The 16,490-nt window shown below is 32.0% G+C and overlaps 1 protein-coding gene across 9 annotated transcripts in view; it reads right to left on the bottom strand.

The window, feature by feature from the left end:
• Window positions 1-16,490, bottom strand: part of ZC2HC1A (zinc finger C2HC-type containing 1A) — an 83,906-nt gene that overhangs the window by 46,820 nt on the left and 20,596 nt on the right. For all 9 annotated transcript variants that reach the window (XM_082432862.1, XM_082432867.1, XM_082432868.1 and 6 more), the window contains 2 exons: window positions 15,176-15,317; window positions 12,909-13,057 (listed from right to left, as the gene is read on the bottom strand). In XM_082432862.1, coding sequence (XP_082288988.1) covers window positions 12,909-13,057; window positions 15,176-15,317 — 291 coding nt within the window. The remainder of the gene's footprint in view (window positions 1-12,908; window positions 13,058-15,175; window positions 15,318-16,490) is intronic.

Below are 16,490 nucleotides of genomic sequence, written 5' to 3'. Positions count from 1 at the left end.
GAGAAAGAGCTAATTCTGACTTTATTAACCTCACCAGACCATGTTAGATGAATGGAATGTGGGCTGAGAAAGATAGGGTATTTTAGCTTATCTCGTTTATTCTCATTTTTTCTCTATTCTCTAGAGATATCATCATTAATTTTATTTTACTGTCTCTTACTTGAGCCAAATTTTGCTCTGTTACGGAATTTAAAAGAATCTTATTGAACACCCACTCCCATAGAAAGAAGTGAATTTGCCCAGGGTTACAACCCAACTTAACAACAAAATAGGAATTAAGACTCACGCCACCTTAGTTCTAGCCCTATACTCCAACTATAAGGTGATTACTGTGCTTGCATGTATGTGTACTTGAGCCCAATGCATTATTTAGATTGCTTTGGACTTAATGAGAAAAATTGGTTTTAAACCTAATTTTCAAAAATCAAATCATATTTATAACCTATAATCAGTATAAAATTTAAGATGCGCTACTAATGAAAACTGCTAAGCACAAATTTTGAAGTCAAATATTATCTCTCTTCAAAATTCAGTATTTGACCTTTTACAAAAACAAATCTTGGTAAAATGGTCTCTCTCTCTCTCTCACACACACACACACACACACACACACACACACACACAAATAACACGGACATTTGGCAGTATAATGCCAGAAACTGCAATTTCTTAAGCACTTGGCAACTAGAAAACCTCCGATAACTGTCTGTCAAATGAACAAATGACTAGGAGACTTTGGAGATGAGCCATATAAATATACTGTTTCTTTGAAAACCTAAGGGGTATTTCTGGTTAGTGTCAGTCTCTCCTACTAAAATACCAATGCTAATGAAGACATTAGGCAAGATTTTAAAACTAACAATATGGAAAAAAAGACCTAACAAAGACTTGTCAAAATATTAGAGGCATGTCTACTAAAAATAGGGTCAATAAAATTGGATTAAGAAACAGGATTGGTGACCCACTCATATTGTGCTAATTACCAAAAACAGAGCAAAATGATTAGCATTAATAAAAGATACTGGTATAGCATATTACACATTGAGAGGTCAAATTTTAGGCAGGAAGGGCCCTGGCAGCATTATATACCAGTACTAGAAATTTTTATTCACATATTAGGAATTGCTATTATTAACTTAATGGCTTACAAACAGAAAAAGGCAGAATATTCCTTTCAAAAGGTGCTTTGCTTTTCCCCTCCGTAGAGACCTCCTACTATTTTACTCAATTTTTTGGTCAGATCTTCTGAGATGACCAGAACCTAGCCCAACTTTATCTATCTCCTATAATATTTCCTATTACTTTCAACCCAAACTAGTCACGTTAGATTCCTTACTGAATCCTCATACTACTCAGAATGCCTCTTGTTTAAAACATATTCACCTGTCTCTCAGTAACTTGCTGTTCCCCTGACCTAGATAATATGACTCCTTCCTTACTGACCTGTATTTTATCTATTCTACAACATCAAGCTGAAATTCTACTGGTAGGCTTTCAGGATGACTGTAGCTAGCAACAATTTTGTATAAATTTACTTTAATGATCAAAAGAACAAACTCTGATTTTATAGTTATACTCAATACATATTTCATTCATCATATAAGTATTTGTTAGGTGATTATTTCATGTGTTTTTATACAGATCACAAATCTAATAAATTTTGTTAGTAAAATATTCATATTTACGAAGACTTTTTATTGAAATTGGAAAAAGCTTAAAGAACGTGGAGGATGTTCATTTCTGATAAAATGGTAAAAGGTACTATTTGTACCAACCCTTCAACTAAAAAATTTAAAATGCTCAGGAAAGTATAAAAAATCATTTTAAAAGCACTGAATGTCAGATGAGAGGAAAAAGAACTGCCAGGCCAACACCATGTGAGATTGTAACAGGGTCTGGCCATCACATGGATTTGTTTTATGATTATGCATTACTAGATGGTACAGCAAACTAAAGCCAGTAATTTAATGTAATGTGTCTCCAGACTGGTAGATACCTGGAAGAAACAAGTACAAATTTTCTCTGAAAAAGGCACTTCATAAGATTAATCCTCGTGAATAACATTTTAAGTGCAACAGCAGAAAATGGTCAATAATAATTACAAACATAATGATATAAGGAACCACGAATGAAAAAAGAAAGCAAGAACATATCCATAAAGGTCACATGACATAACAATTATCAGACACATAACATAAAACAATTATGCTTACTACATTCAAAGATATAAAAGACGACTTTGAAAATATCAACAGGGAATTGGAAACTATAAAAAGTAACATAGAAAGTTAGAAAAATAGTCAACTTGAAGAAATTAAAAATACAATAACAGATTACAAATTCAGTGGTGGAGAAATGAAGCAGCTGTATAATCATCCTATAGATAATGATTTTAAAAAGATGATTTAAAAAAAGGATTTTAAGAGATTGGAAATCATCCAAAACCAGTCCTTCTGGAAACTGTGTATCTCTGGGTTTAATTTCAGGAAACGAGAAAGAGAAGGGAAGCGGAAGGGAAGGGGAAAGGGGAGACAAGGAAAGGAAAATGAAAACAGGAAAGCATGACCCATATTCAGCAAAAAAAGTCAACAGAAACTGACTTCATGTGGGCACAGGTGTGTAAGACTTTGTAATTAAGAATTTCAAAACAGTTATTATAAATATGTTCAAAAAGTAAAGGAACATATACACAAGAATTAAAGGGAAATATGGTAACAGTGAATGAACATATAGGGAATCTCAACAGAGAAATGAAGGTAAAATATAGGCATTTTTTCAGATAACCAAAAACACAGAATTCATTGCCATCAGATCTGTACTATTAGAAGGCTAAAGAAACTTATTCGGGCTGAAAGAAAATGGCAAAATTGGCAACAGAGATTTATAAAAAGAAAGGTCTGGAAATGATAATGTATGAGTAAATATAAAGTGCAGAGTATATACATGTATGCATAAATATATATATAGTGTGTGCCTATATATGTATAAATATATGTTCACATATTATTTTCTCCTAATTTCTTTAAAAGACAGATTTTAAAGCAGTAAGTATAACACTTATAACAATACACATCAAGAGTATTGATGGCTTTATAATGTCTACAGAGTTTTACATATATACAACAACAGCACTAAGATTGGTGAGAGGTATATAAACATATCAATAGACAGGGTTAAGTTAAAGATGCATTTTGTTATTCCTAGAGTAACGATTTTACAAAATACAGAGACTTATGGCTAGAAAGCCAATAGAGAAAATAAAATGTCTTTTACTAAAATAAGAGAGGCAAGGATGAAATAACAGAGGAATAAAAACAAAAATAAAAAAAGACAAAATAGAAAATAGCAACATAGCAGACCTAAACACAACAGATCAATGATTACATTAAGTGTAAATGTACACTTCAAAACACTTCAACAAACAGGTTGAGGTTGTCAGATGGATTAAAGAAAATTACAGGCTGTCTACAGGAGATGCAAATCCACAAATTTAAGTTAAAGAATAGAAAGAAAATTAGGATAATTAAGCTGAAACAGCGATGTTATCGATGAAACAAATTTCAACACAAGGAATGTTGCTAAAGACAAAAAGGGACACTCCATATGATAAAAGAATCAATAAATACAGAAGATATTACATTTATAAATGTAAAACACATTTAATAATAAGAGAAATTCAGAATACTTAAGCAAAAACTGGCAAAATTAATGAGAGATAGAAAAGCTAACAATCATAAAGATTTTAACACATTTTTCTTAGTAACTGATGGAATAAAAAGGCAAAAGAACATGGAAGATCTGAATGAAGCTACCAGCCACCTTACCTGACTGACATTTATAAAACTTTATACCCAACAACTGCAGAATACACTCGGCTTTTCATATGCCACAGAACATTCATTAAAAGAGACCACATGCTAGGCAATTAAACAAATCCCAATAAGATAAAAATCTTACCAAGTACATTCTCAGACCACAACAGAATTAAAACAACAACAACAAAACATCTAGAACAGCTCCAAACACAGTTGGCCCTCTGTATCCATGGGTTCTATATCCATTGGTTCCACGTTTACAGGTTCCGAATCCATGGATTCAACCAACCACAGGTCAAAAAAAATTCCAAAAAGTTCCAAAAAGCAAAACTTGAATTTGCCACATGCATACAACTATTTACATATCATTTATACTGTATTTACAACTATTTACATAGCATTTACATTGTATTAGATATTATAAGTAATCTAGAGATGATCTGATTAAAATATGTGGGAAGGATGTAGGTTATATACAAACACTATGCAATTTTATAGAAGGGACTTATCCTTGGTGGGGCAGGGAGTGTGGGGTGGGGTTCCTGGAACCAATCCTCCAAGGATACCAAGGGATGACTGTATCTGGAAGAAAATGACTCATATTTGACTAGACTTTGAGTAAAAGAAGTCACAAATTTAAAAATGTTTTGAACTGAATAATAAAAAAAACACATTATTAAGATTTTTGAGATGTAGCTAAAGCAATGCTAGAGCAATAAAACCAAAAGCTGTTTCTTTGAGAAGATGTAATGAAATTGATAAATCTCTAAACAGAATAATCAAGGGAAAAAAACTAATCAGAGGGAAAAAAAGAGAATACAAAATACCTCTATTAGGAATGAAAAAGAGGATATCACTACAAATTTCTACATTAAGAAGTTAACACCTTCGGTCAATAAATCCAATTACACAAATTACTTAAGAGATACAAATTGCCCAAACTGACACCAAGAAGAAATGAAAATCTGAACAGCTTTATATCTACCCAAGAAAATGAGGTAGATGAAAAGCTCTGGAAAAAAAAGAAAAACCCATACCTATATGGCTTCACTGGTGAGTTTTAGCAAACATACACAATAGGAATAATACCAATACTGTAAAAGTCTACAAAAAAAGAATTTACAAAAACTCTTTCAGGAAATGGAGGAGGAAATAACTGCAAATCCGTATGATGCTAGCATTACCCTGATACCAAGACCAGCTAAAGACATCAAAAGAAGAGAACTACACACCAATATTTCTCACAAGCATAGAGGCAATGATTCTAAATTTTAGCATATCAAATCCAATAATTTATAAAAAGGGCAATAATTCTTAACAAAATAGAATTTATTCATGGAATGCAAAGTTGGTTTAATATCTGAAAATAAATAAGTGCAATTCATCACATTAACAGGGTAAGACAAAAACTATGTTATTTCAATAGATAAAGAGCATTTGACAGAATGCAAAATGCATTCTTGGTTTAAAAAATAACTCTCAGCAATTAGAAAAGAACTTTCTCAGCCTGACAAAGGGAATCAACAAAAATCCACAGCAACATCGTACTCAATGGTGAAAAACTGAATGGTTTTCACCTAAGAACAGAAGAAGGCAACTCTCTCACTCTCACAACTTTTACTCAACATTGGACTGAAAATTCTAGCTAGTGCAATAAATTATTACAGGGAAAAAAAAGGGATACAGATTGAAGAGGAGGTAGTAAAACTGTCCTTATTTACAGATGACATGATTGTGTACATAGAAAAACCCTATGATATCTACAATAAGCTATTATAATAAGTGAATTTAGCAAAATAGTAGGGTGCAAGATTAGAAACAACGTCCAGATCAAACAAGATAAGGAAAACACTATTGAAATAAATTTTTTTTTAATCATAAAAAAAATTCAGTAATCGTGTATGGTGATGGATGTTAACTAGACTTACTGTGGTGATCACTTTGTAATATAAACAAATATTGAGTCATTAGGTTGTACACCTGAAACTAATATAATGTTCTACATCAATTATATTCAATTAAAAAAAAGAACACCTAAATAAGCAAGAAATATAACAAATTCATGGACTGGACAATTCAATATTTTTTTTTTTTTTTTTTTTTTTTTTTGTATTGCAAATATTTGCTTTTTATATAAAGAGGAATTTTCCAGATTTGGCCATTTGGCCCAATTTCTCCTGATTGGCTCTTTTTTTTTTTTTTTTTTTTTAACATCTTTATTGAAGTATAATTGCCTTACAATGGTGTGTTAGCTTCTGCTTTATAACAAAGTGAATCAGTTATACATATACAATATGTTCCCATTTCTCTTCCCTCTTGCATCTCCCTCCCTCCCACCCTCCCCATCCCATCCCTCTAGATGGTCACAAAGCACCGAGCTGATCTCCCTGTGCTATGCGGCTGCTTCCCACTAGTTATCTATTTTACATTTGGTAGTGTATATATGTCCATGACACTCTCTTACCCTGTCACATCTCACCCCACCCCCTCCCCATATCCTCAAGTCCATTCTCTAGTAGGTCTGTGTCTTTATTCCCGTCTTGCCACTAGGTTCTTCATGGCCTTTTTTTTTTTTTTTTTTTTCTCTTTTTTTTTTTTTTTCCCCTTAGATTCCGTATATATGTGTTAGCATACTGTATTTGTTTTTCTCTTTCTGACTTACTTCACTCTGTATGACAGACTCTAACTCCATCCACCTCATTACAAATACCTCCATTTCATTTCTTTTTATGGCTGAGTAATATTCCATTGTATATATGTGCCACATCTTCTTTATCCATTCATCTGTCGATGGACATTTAGATTGCTTCCATGTCCTGGCTATTGTAAATAGAGCTGCAATGAACATTTTGGTACATGACTCTTTTTGACCTATGGTTTTCTCAGGGTATATGCCCAGTAGTGGGATTGCTGGGTCGTATGGTAGTTCTATTTGTAGTTTTTTAAGGAACCTCCATACTGTTCTCCATAGTGGCTGTATCAATTTACATTCCCACCAACAGTGCAAGAGTGTTCCCTTTCCTCCACACCCTCTCCAGCATTTATTGTTTCTAGATTTTTTGATGATGGCCATTCTGACCGGAGTGAGATGATATCTCATTGTAGTTTTGATTTGCATTTCTCTAATGATTAATGATGTTGAGCATTCTTTCATGTGTCTGTAGGCCATCTGTATATCTTCTTTGGAGAAATGTCTATTTAGGTCTTCGGCCCATTTTTGGATTGGGTTGTTCGTTTTTTTGTTATTGAGCTGCATGAGCTGCTTGTAAATCTTGGAGATTAATCCTTTGTCAGTTGCTTCATTTGCAAATATTTTCTCCCATTCTGATGGTTGTCTTTTGGTCTTGTTTATGGTTTCCTTTGCTGTGCAAAAGCTTTTAAGTTTCATTAGGTCCCATTTGTTTATTTGTGTTCTTATTTCCATTTCTCTGGGAGCTGGGTCAAAAAGAATCTTGCTGTGATGTATGTCATAGAGTGTTCTGCCTATGTTTTCCTCTAAGAGTTTGATAGTGTCTGCCCTTACACTTAGGTCTTTAATCCATTTTGAGTTTATTTTTGTGCATGGTGTCAGGGAGTGTTCTATTTTCATACTTTTACATGTACCTGTCCAATTTTCCCAGCACCACTTATTGAAGAGGCTGTCTTTTCTCCACTGTATATGCTTGCCTCCTTTATCAAAAATAAGGTGCCCATATGTGTGTGGGTTTATCTCTGGGCTTTCTATCCTGTTCCATTGATCTATATTTCTGTTTTTGTGCCAGTACCAAACTGTCTTGATTACTGAAGCTTTGTAATATAGTCTGAAGTCAGGGAGCCTGATTCCCCCAGCTCCATTTTTCGTTCTCAAGATTGCTTTGGCTATTCGGGGTCTTTTGTGTTTCCATACAAATTGTGAAATTTTTTGTTCTAGTTCTGTGAAAAATGCCAGTGGTAGTTTGATAGGGATTGCATTGAATCTGTAGATTGCTTTGGGTAGTAGAGTCATTTTCACAATGTTGATTCTTCCAATCCAGGAACATGGTATATCTCTCCATCTATTTGTATCATCTTTAATTTCTTTCATCAGTGTCTTATAATTTTCTGCATACAGGTCTTTTGTCTCCTTAGGTAGGTTTATTCCTAGATATTTTATTCTTTTTGGACAATTCAATATTAAGATGTCAATTTTCCCCAAATGACATATATTTAATGTAATTTCAATCAAGCACTAGTAGACTTTTTTTGTAGAAATTAGCAGAACAATTCTAAAATTTATATAAAATGTAAACAACCTAGAATAACCAAAGTAATTTTAAAAAGAAAAAACAAGTTGAAGAATTTAGACTACATGATTTTAAGACTTATATGGTATAATATCTAGTATGGCAATAGTGTCGTATTGATAAAAGGACATACAGATCAATGAAACAGAACAGTATGTCCTGAAATAGACCTAAAAATATACATTCAACTGATGATCAAACAAGGTGCTTAGGCCAATTCATTGGGTAAAGAAGTCTTTTCAACAAATGGTGCCGAAACAACAGATTATCCATATAGAAAAAAATTAACAATTGCCCTTTACTTCACATCATACAAATATTAGCTTGAAATAATCCACAGATCTAAATGTAAAAGCTAAAACTATAAAATTTCTAGAAGACAAAGGAGAAAAATCTTTGCAAGCTTGGAAAGGGTAAAGATTCCTTAGAACCAAGAAGAAAAAAAAATCATAAAAGAAATAATTTATAAATTAGACTTTATCAAATTTTTAAGCTTTTGCTTTTCAAAAGCCATCCTTAAAAAAAAAAGCCAAGACACAGAAGGGAAGAAAATATTGTTAATATACATTTAAGAAAAGACTGAGAATATTTAACACATGCTTTCATTCATAAGAGAACCTAAAAAAAGGACAAAAAAACCTTCCAGATACTTCACAAAAGACACAAATGACCAATAAGAACACAAAATGATACTAAAACTAATTGGTTTTCAAAGAAATGTAAATTAAAATCACAACAATACACCACCATACACGCACTACAACAGCTAAAATGAAAAAGATTGATAATATTGAGTCTGGGAAAACCTAAGACAGTGAAGATATAAACTCAATCCCAGCTGATTCAATGCAATCCTAATCAAAAATTTAATAAAGGTGTGTATGTATGTGCACATGTGTGCAATGACCTTAAAAAGATAATTTCAAATTTATGTGAAAATGCAAAGGACCAAAATTAGCTAAAACAACCTTAAAAAACAGAAGGTAGAAGAAAAAGTTCTACCAGATATCAAGATTTAAAGCTAAGAACAAAGCCAGAGGTATCATGCTCCCTGCCTTCAGACTATAATATAAAGCTACAGTAATCAAAATACCATGGTACTGGCACAAAAATAAGACACCTAGATCAATGGAACAGAATAGAAAGCCCAGAAATAAACCCATGCACCTATGGTCAATTAATCTACAACAGGGAAGCAAGAATATACAAGGGAGAAAAGACAGTCTGTTTAATTAAGTGGTGCTGAGAAAATTGGACGGCTACATATAAAAGAATGAGATTATAACATTTCCTCAAACCATATACAAAGATAAACTCAGAATGGATTAAGGACCTAAATGTAAGACCAGAAACCATAAAATTCCTAGAAGAGAAAACAGGCAGAACACTCTTTGACATAAGTCATAGCAATATGTTTTTTAGATCTGCCTACTAAGGCAAAGGAAATAAATGAAAAAATAAGTGAATGGGACCTAATTAAACCTAAGAGCTTTTGCACAGCCGAGGGAAACCACTGACAAAACAAAAAGACAACCTACTGAGTGGGAGAAAATCATTTGCAAATGATGTGACTGATAAGGGATTAACATCCAAAATTTATAAACAGCTCATACAACTCAACATGAAGAAAACAAACAACCCAACTAAAAAATGGGCAGAAGACCTAAATAGACATTTTTCCAAAGAAGACAGAGATGACCAACAGACACATGAAAAAATGCTCAACACTGCTAATTATCAGAGAAATGCAAGTCAAAACTACAATGAGGTATCACCTCACTCTGGTCAAAATGGCTATCATCAAAAAGTCTACAAATAATAAATGCTGGAGAGAGTGTGGAGAAAAAGGAAACCTCCTACACTGCTGGTGGGAATGTAAATTGGTAGAGCCACTATGGAGAACAGTATGGAGGTTCCTTAAAAAACTAAAAATAGAGTTACCATGTGATCCTGCAATCCCACTCCTGGGCATATATCTGGAAAAGACGAAAACTAATTCGAAAAGATACATGCACCCCAATGTTCACTGAAGCACTATTTACAATAGCCAAGACATGGAAGCAACCTAAATGTCCACCGACAGATGAATGGATAAAGAAGATGTGGTATATATATATATATATATATATATATATATATATATATATACACACACATATATATATACACACACACAATGAAATATTACTCATCCATAAAAAGGAATTAAATATTGCCACTTGCAGCAACATAAATGGACCTAGAGAATATCACAGTAAGTGAAGTCAGAGAAAGACAAATACTGTATGATATCACATATGTGGAATCTAAAAAAAACAAACTAGTGAGTGTAACAAAAAAGCAGACTCACACATATAGAGAACAAACTAGTCGTTACCAGTGGAGTGAGAGAAGGCAGGAGGGGCAAAATAGACATAAGGGATTAAGAGATACAAACTACTATGTATAAAATAAATAAGCAACAGGATATATTGTACAGCACAGGAAATATAGCCATTATTATGTAATAAATTAAAAGAAGTATAATCTGTAAAAATACTGAATCACTATGCTATATACCTGAAACTAATGTAATATTATAAAACCCACTATACTTCAATTAAAAAAAAATTTCATAAAGCTATAGTAAATAAAAATATTATTATGGTCTGGGGACTATATAAAAAGGCAAAAATTGATTATATGTAAAGTCAAAATAGTGACTATTTCATGGGTGTTGGGGGCTAGGAGTGAGAGAACATTACATTCTGGGAGTGAAACACTAGTGGAGGCTTTTGTAAGACTAACAATATTCTATTTCTCAACTTCCTTGTGGTTATGCATGTATTTATGTTTTGTGCTTTTTTTTCTATGTGTATAATTTACAAAAAAAATAACGGGAAAATTGTAAGAAAAAATTAGAATAAAAGTGTTGTAAACAATAAGAGCTTAGAGATAAATATTTAAAATGTTAACTATGTTGATAACTTTTAAAATATATATATTTCTCAAATTTTCCATAAAGAATAGGAATCCCTTTAATAATCAGAAAAAAATTTATTAAAAATTGCACATCATCTTTCCAGACTTAAAACTTCATTACTTTAGAATAAGTAGGGTAAGAATCAATCAGAATACTGATTTGGAAATCAGAATATGATTTCCTATCAGAATATGATTAGGAAAATTCCTAAATCATAAAATACTTATCGTATTGCTTTAAACTCATAAGGTAACTCAGCCTAGCCTAATCTGATGAAAGAGTACTGCAGGATCTAAATTATGCATGAGTTATTTCAAAATAATTTGTTTTTAAAATAACAAGACATGTAATTTGGCATACATTAGATGATATTTTTGGTTTGCTATGTCTTCATGGGTCTACTCTAATACAACCATGCCTGAATTTGATAAAATTCCTAGTGAAGAAGAATTATGAGAGCTTAACTGAACGGTAGAACTTCTTGTTTTTACCTATAGAAACCTGACCTTCACTGTGTTTGTATCATTATTTTGATTAGAGCAGGGTCAAAAAGTGGGCTGTAATCAGGCCAGATTACAGTTGCTAAATATGACAAGGAAGCATTTAAGCATGTTTAGGAAAAGTACTCTACTTAGTTTACTAATGTAGATCCAGTACCGGGTACAGTGTCTGGTTCAAAGAGAGTACTCAAAAACTTCTTGAATGAATACAGATGAGAAAATATGGGGTCAGACTGAAATAAATATATATGACTAGGCATGGTATCAGAACTGATAAAATTTAAGGTGGAAACTTAAAAACTACTTGGATTTTACATTTACGAATCATTTGGCACCAAGTTGCTGGAATACACACATTCTATTGTATTTCCTTTGCTCTACTATTTTATTCTTAAAACAAAACAAAATCCTAGTGATGTTCTTAACTGTTCAAAAGATATACATTGTTTGCCATCTGTTTTGGAAATTCTTCTAAATGAGTTTTCTTCGCTATTCTTTCCCCACAATGATGATAGTAATAATGATATGCTCCATTTCCAATAATATTAACAAAAATTCAATAGGAGGATTCTCTCAAGGAGGTCTCAATTGCAATGTGGTCTTTTAATCCAATATTTTATTCATAAGTAACAAAAAAATAGATTTGATTATTTACTGTTTGCTAAGTTTACAGTACTAAAAAAAAAGTTTACAAATGAAAGCTTTGTGAAAAATAAAGTTTGCTTAAAAGTATGATATTGTCAAAGTTTTTATGTAACAACATGCTCAAAGAAAAACAACAGTAGTGTAAAAATAAATTTAATATAACAAAATCCTTATATAGTTTATGGTTCTCTAAGTGCTTTCACACACATCATTTCATTTGCTTCTCACTATAGTTATGTAGATTACCAGTTCACAGATGAAGAAATGAAGGCTTACATACATTAATGTCATTTGCCTAAAAGTTCAAAAGTAGAAGTCTGGATGTGACCCCATGTTTTCATTTCCTCAAATGTGTTACTCATATATAACATGGAAACATTCACAACTTACATGATTTTCAAATGTGGATTTTTATTGCCATTTTCTCACTCAACTAACCCCTCTAGTTTCCTCTGAATCTGCTGCATCTATTTTAAACTAATTTTCTCCCTTTTTTCCTAATACCTCTTTAAATCTGTATATTTTTAAGTCTTTACTAACTCAAGTCCACTTCAAATTTTCTTCTCAACTAGCCATTCAAATTTCTTACTAAATCCCTGAACAGTAATACATAAATTTTAGCAGGTGAGAAAACTGTAGTTAAATGCTCTGTAAAGAATAAACACAAAACGGTGAACTTAAAGTCATTTTCTCATTTATTTGTAGAAATGACTACAATGATTACCTGTGTCCGAGAAGTCGATTTTCCTTTGGTATCAGTAGGAAATTTGCCTTTATTACTAATACGTGCTGCCTGTTCTTTACAGAAATTTATATGTCTATCAGCTGCATTTTCATTAAATCTCCTCTGGCAATATGGACACTGAATATAATCTAAAACAGAAAAAAGCAACATAATACTTGAAATGGGACATAAAGAGTTATAAGTTTTATGAACAGTAACTCAAGACATATAACATAAATAACAATTGCTAAGCAAAAACTCTCATTTTCTTATAACCACCCAACCTGACTTATCTAAACTTAGTAAAGACATTTAAGAAAAAAGTATGCTAGTATATGATAAACTACAATTTTCTCCCAGCTTAGGATTTGAGTGGAAAAAAAAGATAAATCGTCCCTACATAAAAATGAATAAGTAAAGGAAAAATGTTAATTATTTTTTGCTTCTATATTACCATATGTTTTCATCACAAATATATATTTTCATAAGGTAGACTAGGTTAAGTAGTTAATAACACATTACATTAAATAAAAATTTACATAAAATTTTAAAATTTGGGCTCATCTGTTAAAATCTTTCATTTCAATTAGAGGAAAGCTGTCAAGAAATAATTTAATAGACTTTATACAGTTTTATTTTCTCTTAGCGATCCCAACAGATGGAATAAGTAATAAAAATATATCTCCTTAACATAATTAATTCAAATTTAAGAAACAGCAAACGTTGCAGATTATATATTCTCCCCAAATGCAATATAAAGTACAAACAAAACTTCTTACAAAATAAATCTTAAAGTTATCCCAGAAAGAACCAAATTTTATAGCACTGTGAAAGATTTCAACTCTATGAGATACAGAGAAGAAATAAATATAACAACTTAGCAGTGTCAAAAAAAATCTTCAATTTATTTCAACAGGTATACTTTTTGAGATGGAGTTTGCCCTTTAGAATTTAACACTCATCTGAATCTCAGAAATTTGTCCTGCTAACTAGTGAAATAGGTCTAAAATCTCTAATAACAAAGAAGTTGTTCTGTCAGGACTAAGCGATCAAAAAATTTCTGAAGTCCAAATTATCCTGAAGAACTGCCCCCCCGCCCCCACTCTGACTTATGTAAACATGAGAAATATAGCTGTGTTGAATAAGATGCAATATACAAATACCTCTAAAACAAAGAGAGAATTCAACTTCATGGGGAAAATTAAGGTAGAAATAGAAGAGACGCAAACCCAAACGGAACATTCCAGAAATACTCATAGCATTAAAGTTAATTACTAAGACTCAAACAGGAGTTGGCAAACAAGGGCCCATGGGCCAAATCCAGCCTGCCTGCGGCATGTTTCTGGAACACAGCCACATTCATTCATTTACATATTTTCTGTGGCTGATTTCTTGCAACAGTGGCAGAGTTGAGGAGTTGAAACAGAGACCTTATGGACTGCTAAACCTAAGATATTAACTATTGGTCCTTTATAGAAATTGTTTATCAACCTCTCCTCTACAATAAAATGTTATAAAGGATCATACCTAACTTTCTCTTTACTAAGAAATTAATCCCAACTTAGAATACTAACACAATTTTAATGCAGCTAACTTGTTATATTAAAATAACTACCTCTTGAGGCTACTCCATTAACCACTGTCAAAATGTCAACGGTGCTATTTTAAATCTTTCATTATCTCAATTATCTCATATTTGGTTGCCAGCATCTTGCCTTGCTTTTGGGAACAATAAACAAAAAACTTTTACCCACCCAATGAAGAAAATATAAAAATACATGAATTTAGGGCATAATCTAGGTATATCCATCTATATGGTGGTTACCCCACTAGAGCAATACATTTTTAGAAGCAAAATTATGATTTTTTTTTCCCTTCCCAGATTAGAAGATACCAAAGAACCAGGCAACATAATTATCTGAATCTTACTGAATGACTATATTACAATCGACATTATCCATGATTAAAATATTTCCTGGAATATTAACATTTAATATTTACTACAATAATTTTTAAATGATATTAAATGCTTTATAAAGTATTGAGATAAAAAGATAATGCACTTCTATGTTCAACACTGATGTGTCTTTATAAGCCTAAATGCCTGGATTGTCACCTTTATAGGAAAACTTTTAAAGATCATGCTTCATTAGGTTCAATTATTATAAGTTAAGTTTAATAATATCTTAAAATTTATAAGAAATCTATCCATACTATGGATATTTTCTTCCCACATGAACAATTTCTGTGAACAATATGACATATACCAGGATCATAAGAAGGTGGAGGAGGGGGAGGAAGTTTGCCACCCTCTTTAAGGGCCTGACCAAGGCCTTTAGCTGCTCTTATGGTGGCTATGAACTCTTCATGCTTTCTTCTCCAATTAGATGGCTTCTTTGGTGGTTCAGGCTGCCAACAAATTAAAAAGACAAACAAAAAACAGTTTCAAAACAATTTTTAATAAATTAAAATAAAACTCAAGAAAATGCCATATTATTTTAAATGTTCCCTCATCAGGAGTCCTTACTTAAATGATCTCCCTCCCAAATTTATATTTTAAAAAGAAACTTTAGGCAACTAAATTATACGCAATTTTTAAAATACAATTGTAATTGTGACAGACACTGCTAAATTGCCTCCTGTAGGTGTTACAAACACTTAAGCCACCACTAAGAGTGTATTTCCTGATTTTCCCATAGTTTCTCCAACATAGTATGATACTAAACTTCTGGTTTTTTAACTGATTAGAGAGGTGAAAAATAGTTCTCTCTGTGGTTTTAACTGCCTTTTTTCCTATAATGAGTGAGAGTGAACATCTTTTCATATCATAAAGAATCATTTCTATTGTCTTTTCTGTGAACTGTTTATTAGCCTGGTCAATGTATCTATTGGGTTATTGGACTTTTTTTTTTTTAACAATTTCTAGTAATTCTTTATAGGAGACTAGCCCCACCCCTCCCCCACAATACATCTCTTTTAACCTTGTTTAAGGGTCTTCCGATATGCAGAACTATTTTTAAATGTAGTTTAACTTACTTCTTCTTTTATAGTCTCCAGATCTGCAGTCAGTTAGCAAGGCCCAACCTCACACTAAGGTAAAATAGAATTTTTCCATGTTTCTACCTAGAACCATTCTTAAATCATTTATTCATTTGGAATTTATCCTGATTTATGACATATGGACTCTATTTTCTGCTTTTTTAACATGGCTATGTGGTTATCTCACCATCCTTTATTAACTTTTCTCCCCAGTGAATTGAGAGAACACCTTTATCATATTCTCTTTGGCATTTGGGTCTATTTCTGAATTCTCTGCTGTACTGTTCTGACTATATGTGTGTCAGTACCTGTATTTTAAATATTGAGATTTTATAATAATATTTTAATATCCACTAAGGTAACCCTACTTTATTCTGCTTTTCTTTCAATCTTTTCTGGTTATTCTTATATGTGTATTTTTCCATATGAACTTTAGATTCAGCTTGTCTATTTTTTTAAACTACATTTTAACTGGAAAAATTAAACGTTACGTTCATAAACAACTTAAGGAACTTAAGGACTCTATTTTGCTAAGTCTACCTA

This window comes from Balaenoptera physalus (assembly GCF_965194825.1).
Source record: "Balaenoptera physalus genome assembly, chromosome: 17".
Lineage (NCBI taxonomy): Eukaryota > Metazoa > Chordata > Mammalia > Artiodactyla > Balaenopteridae > Balaenoptera > Balaenoptera physalus.
The sequence above is the reverse complement of the archived record's forward strand: the minus strand, read 5'-3'. Positions and strand labels throughout refer to the sequence as shown.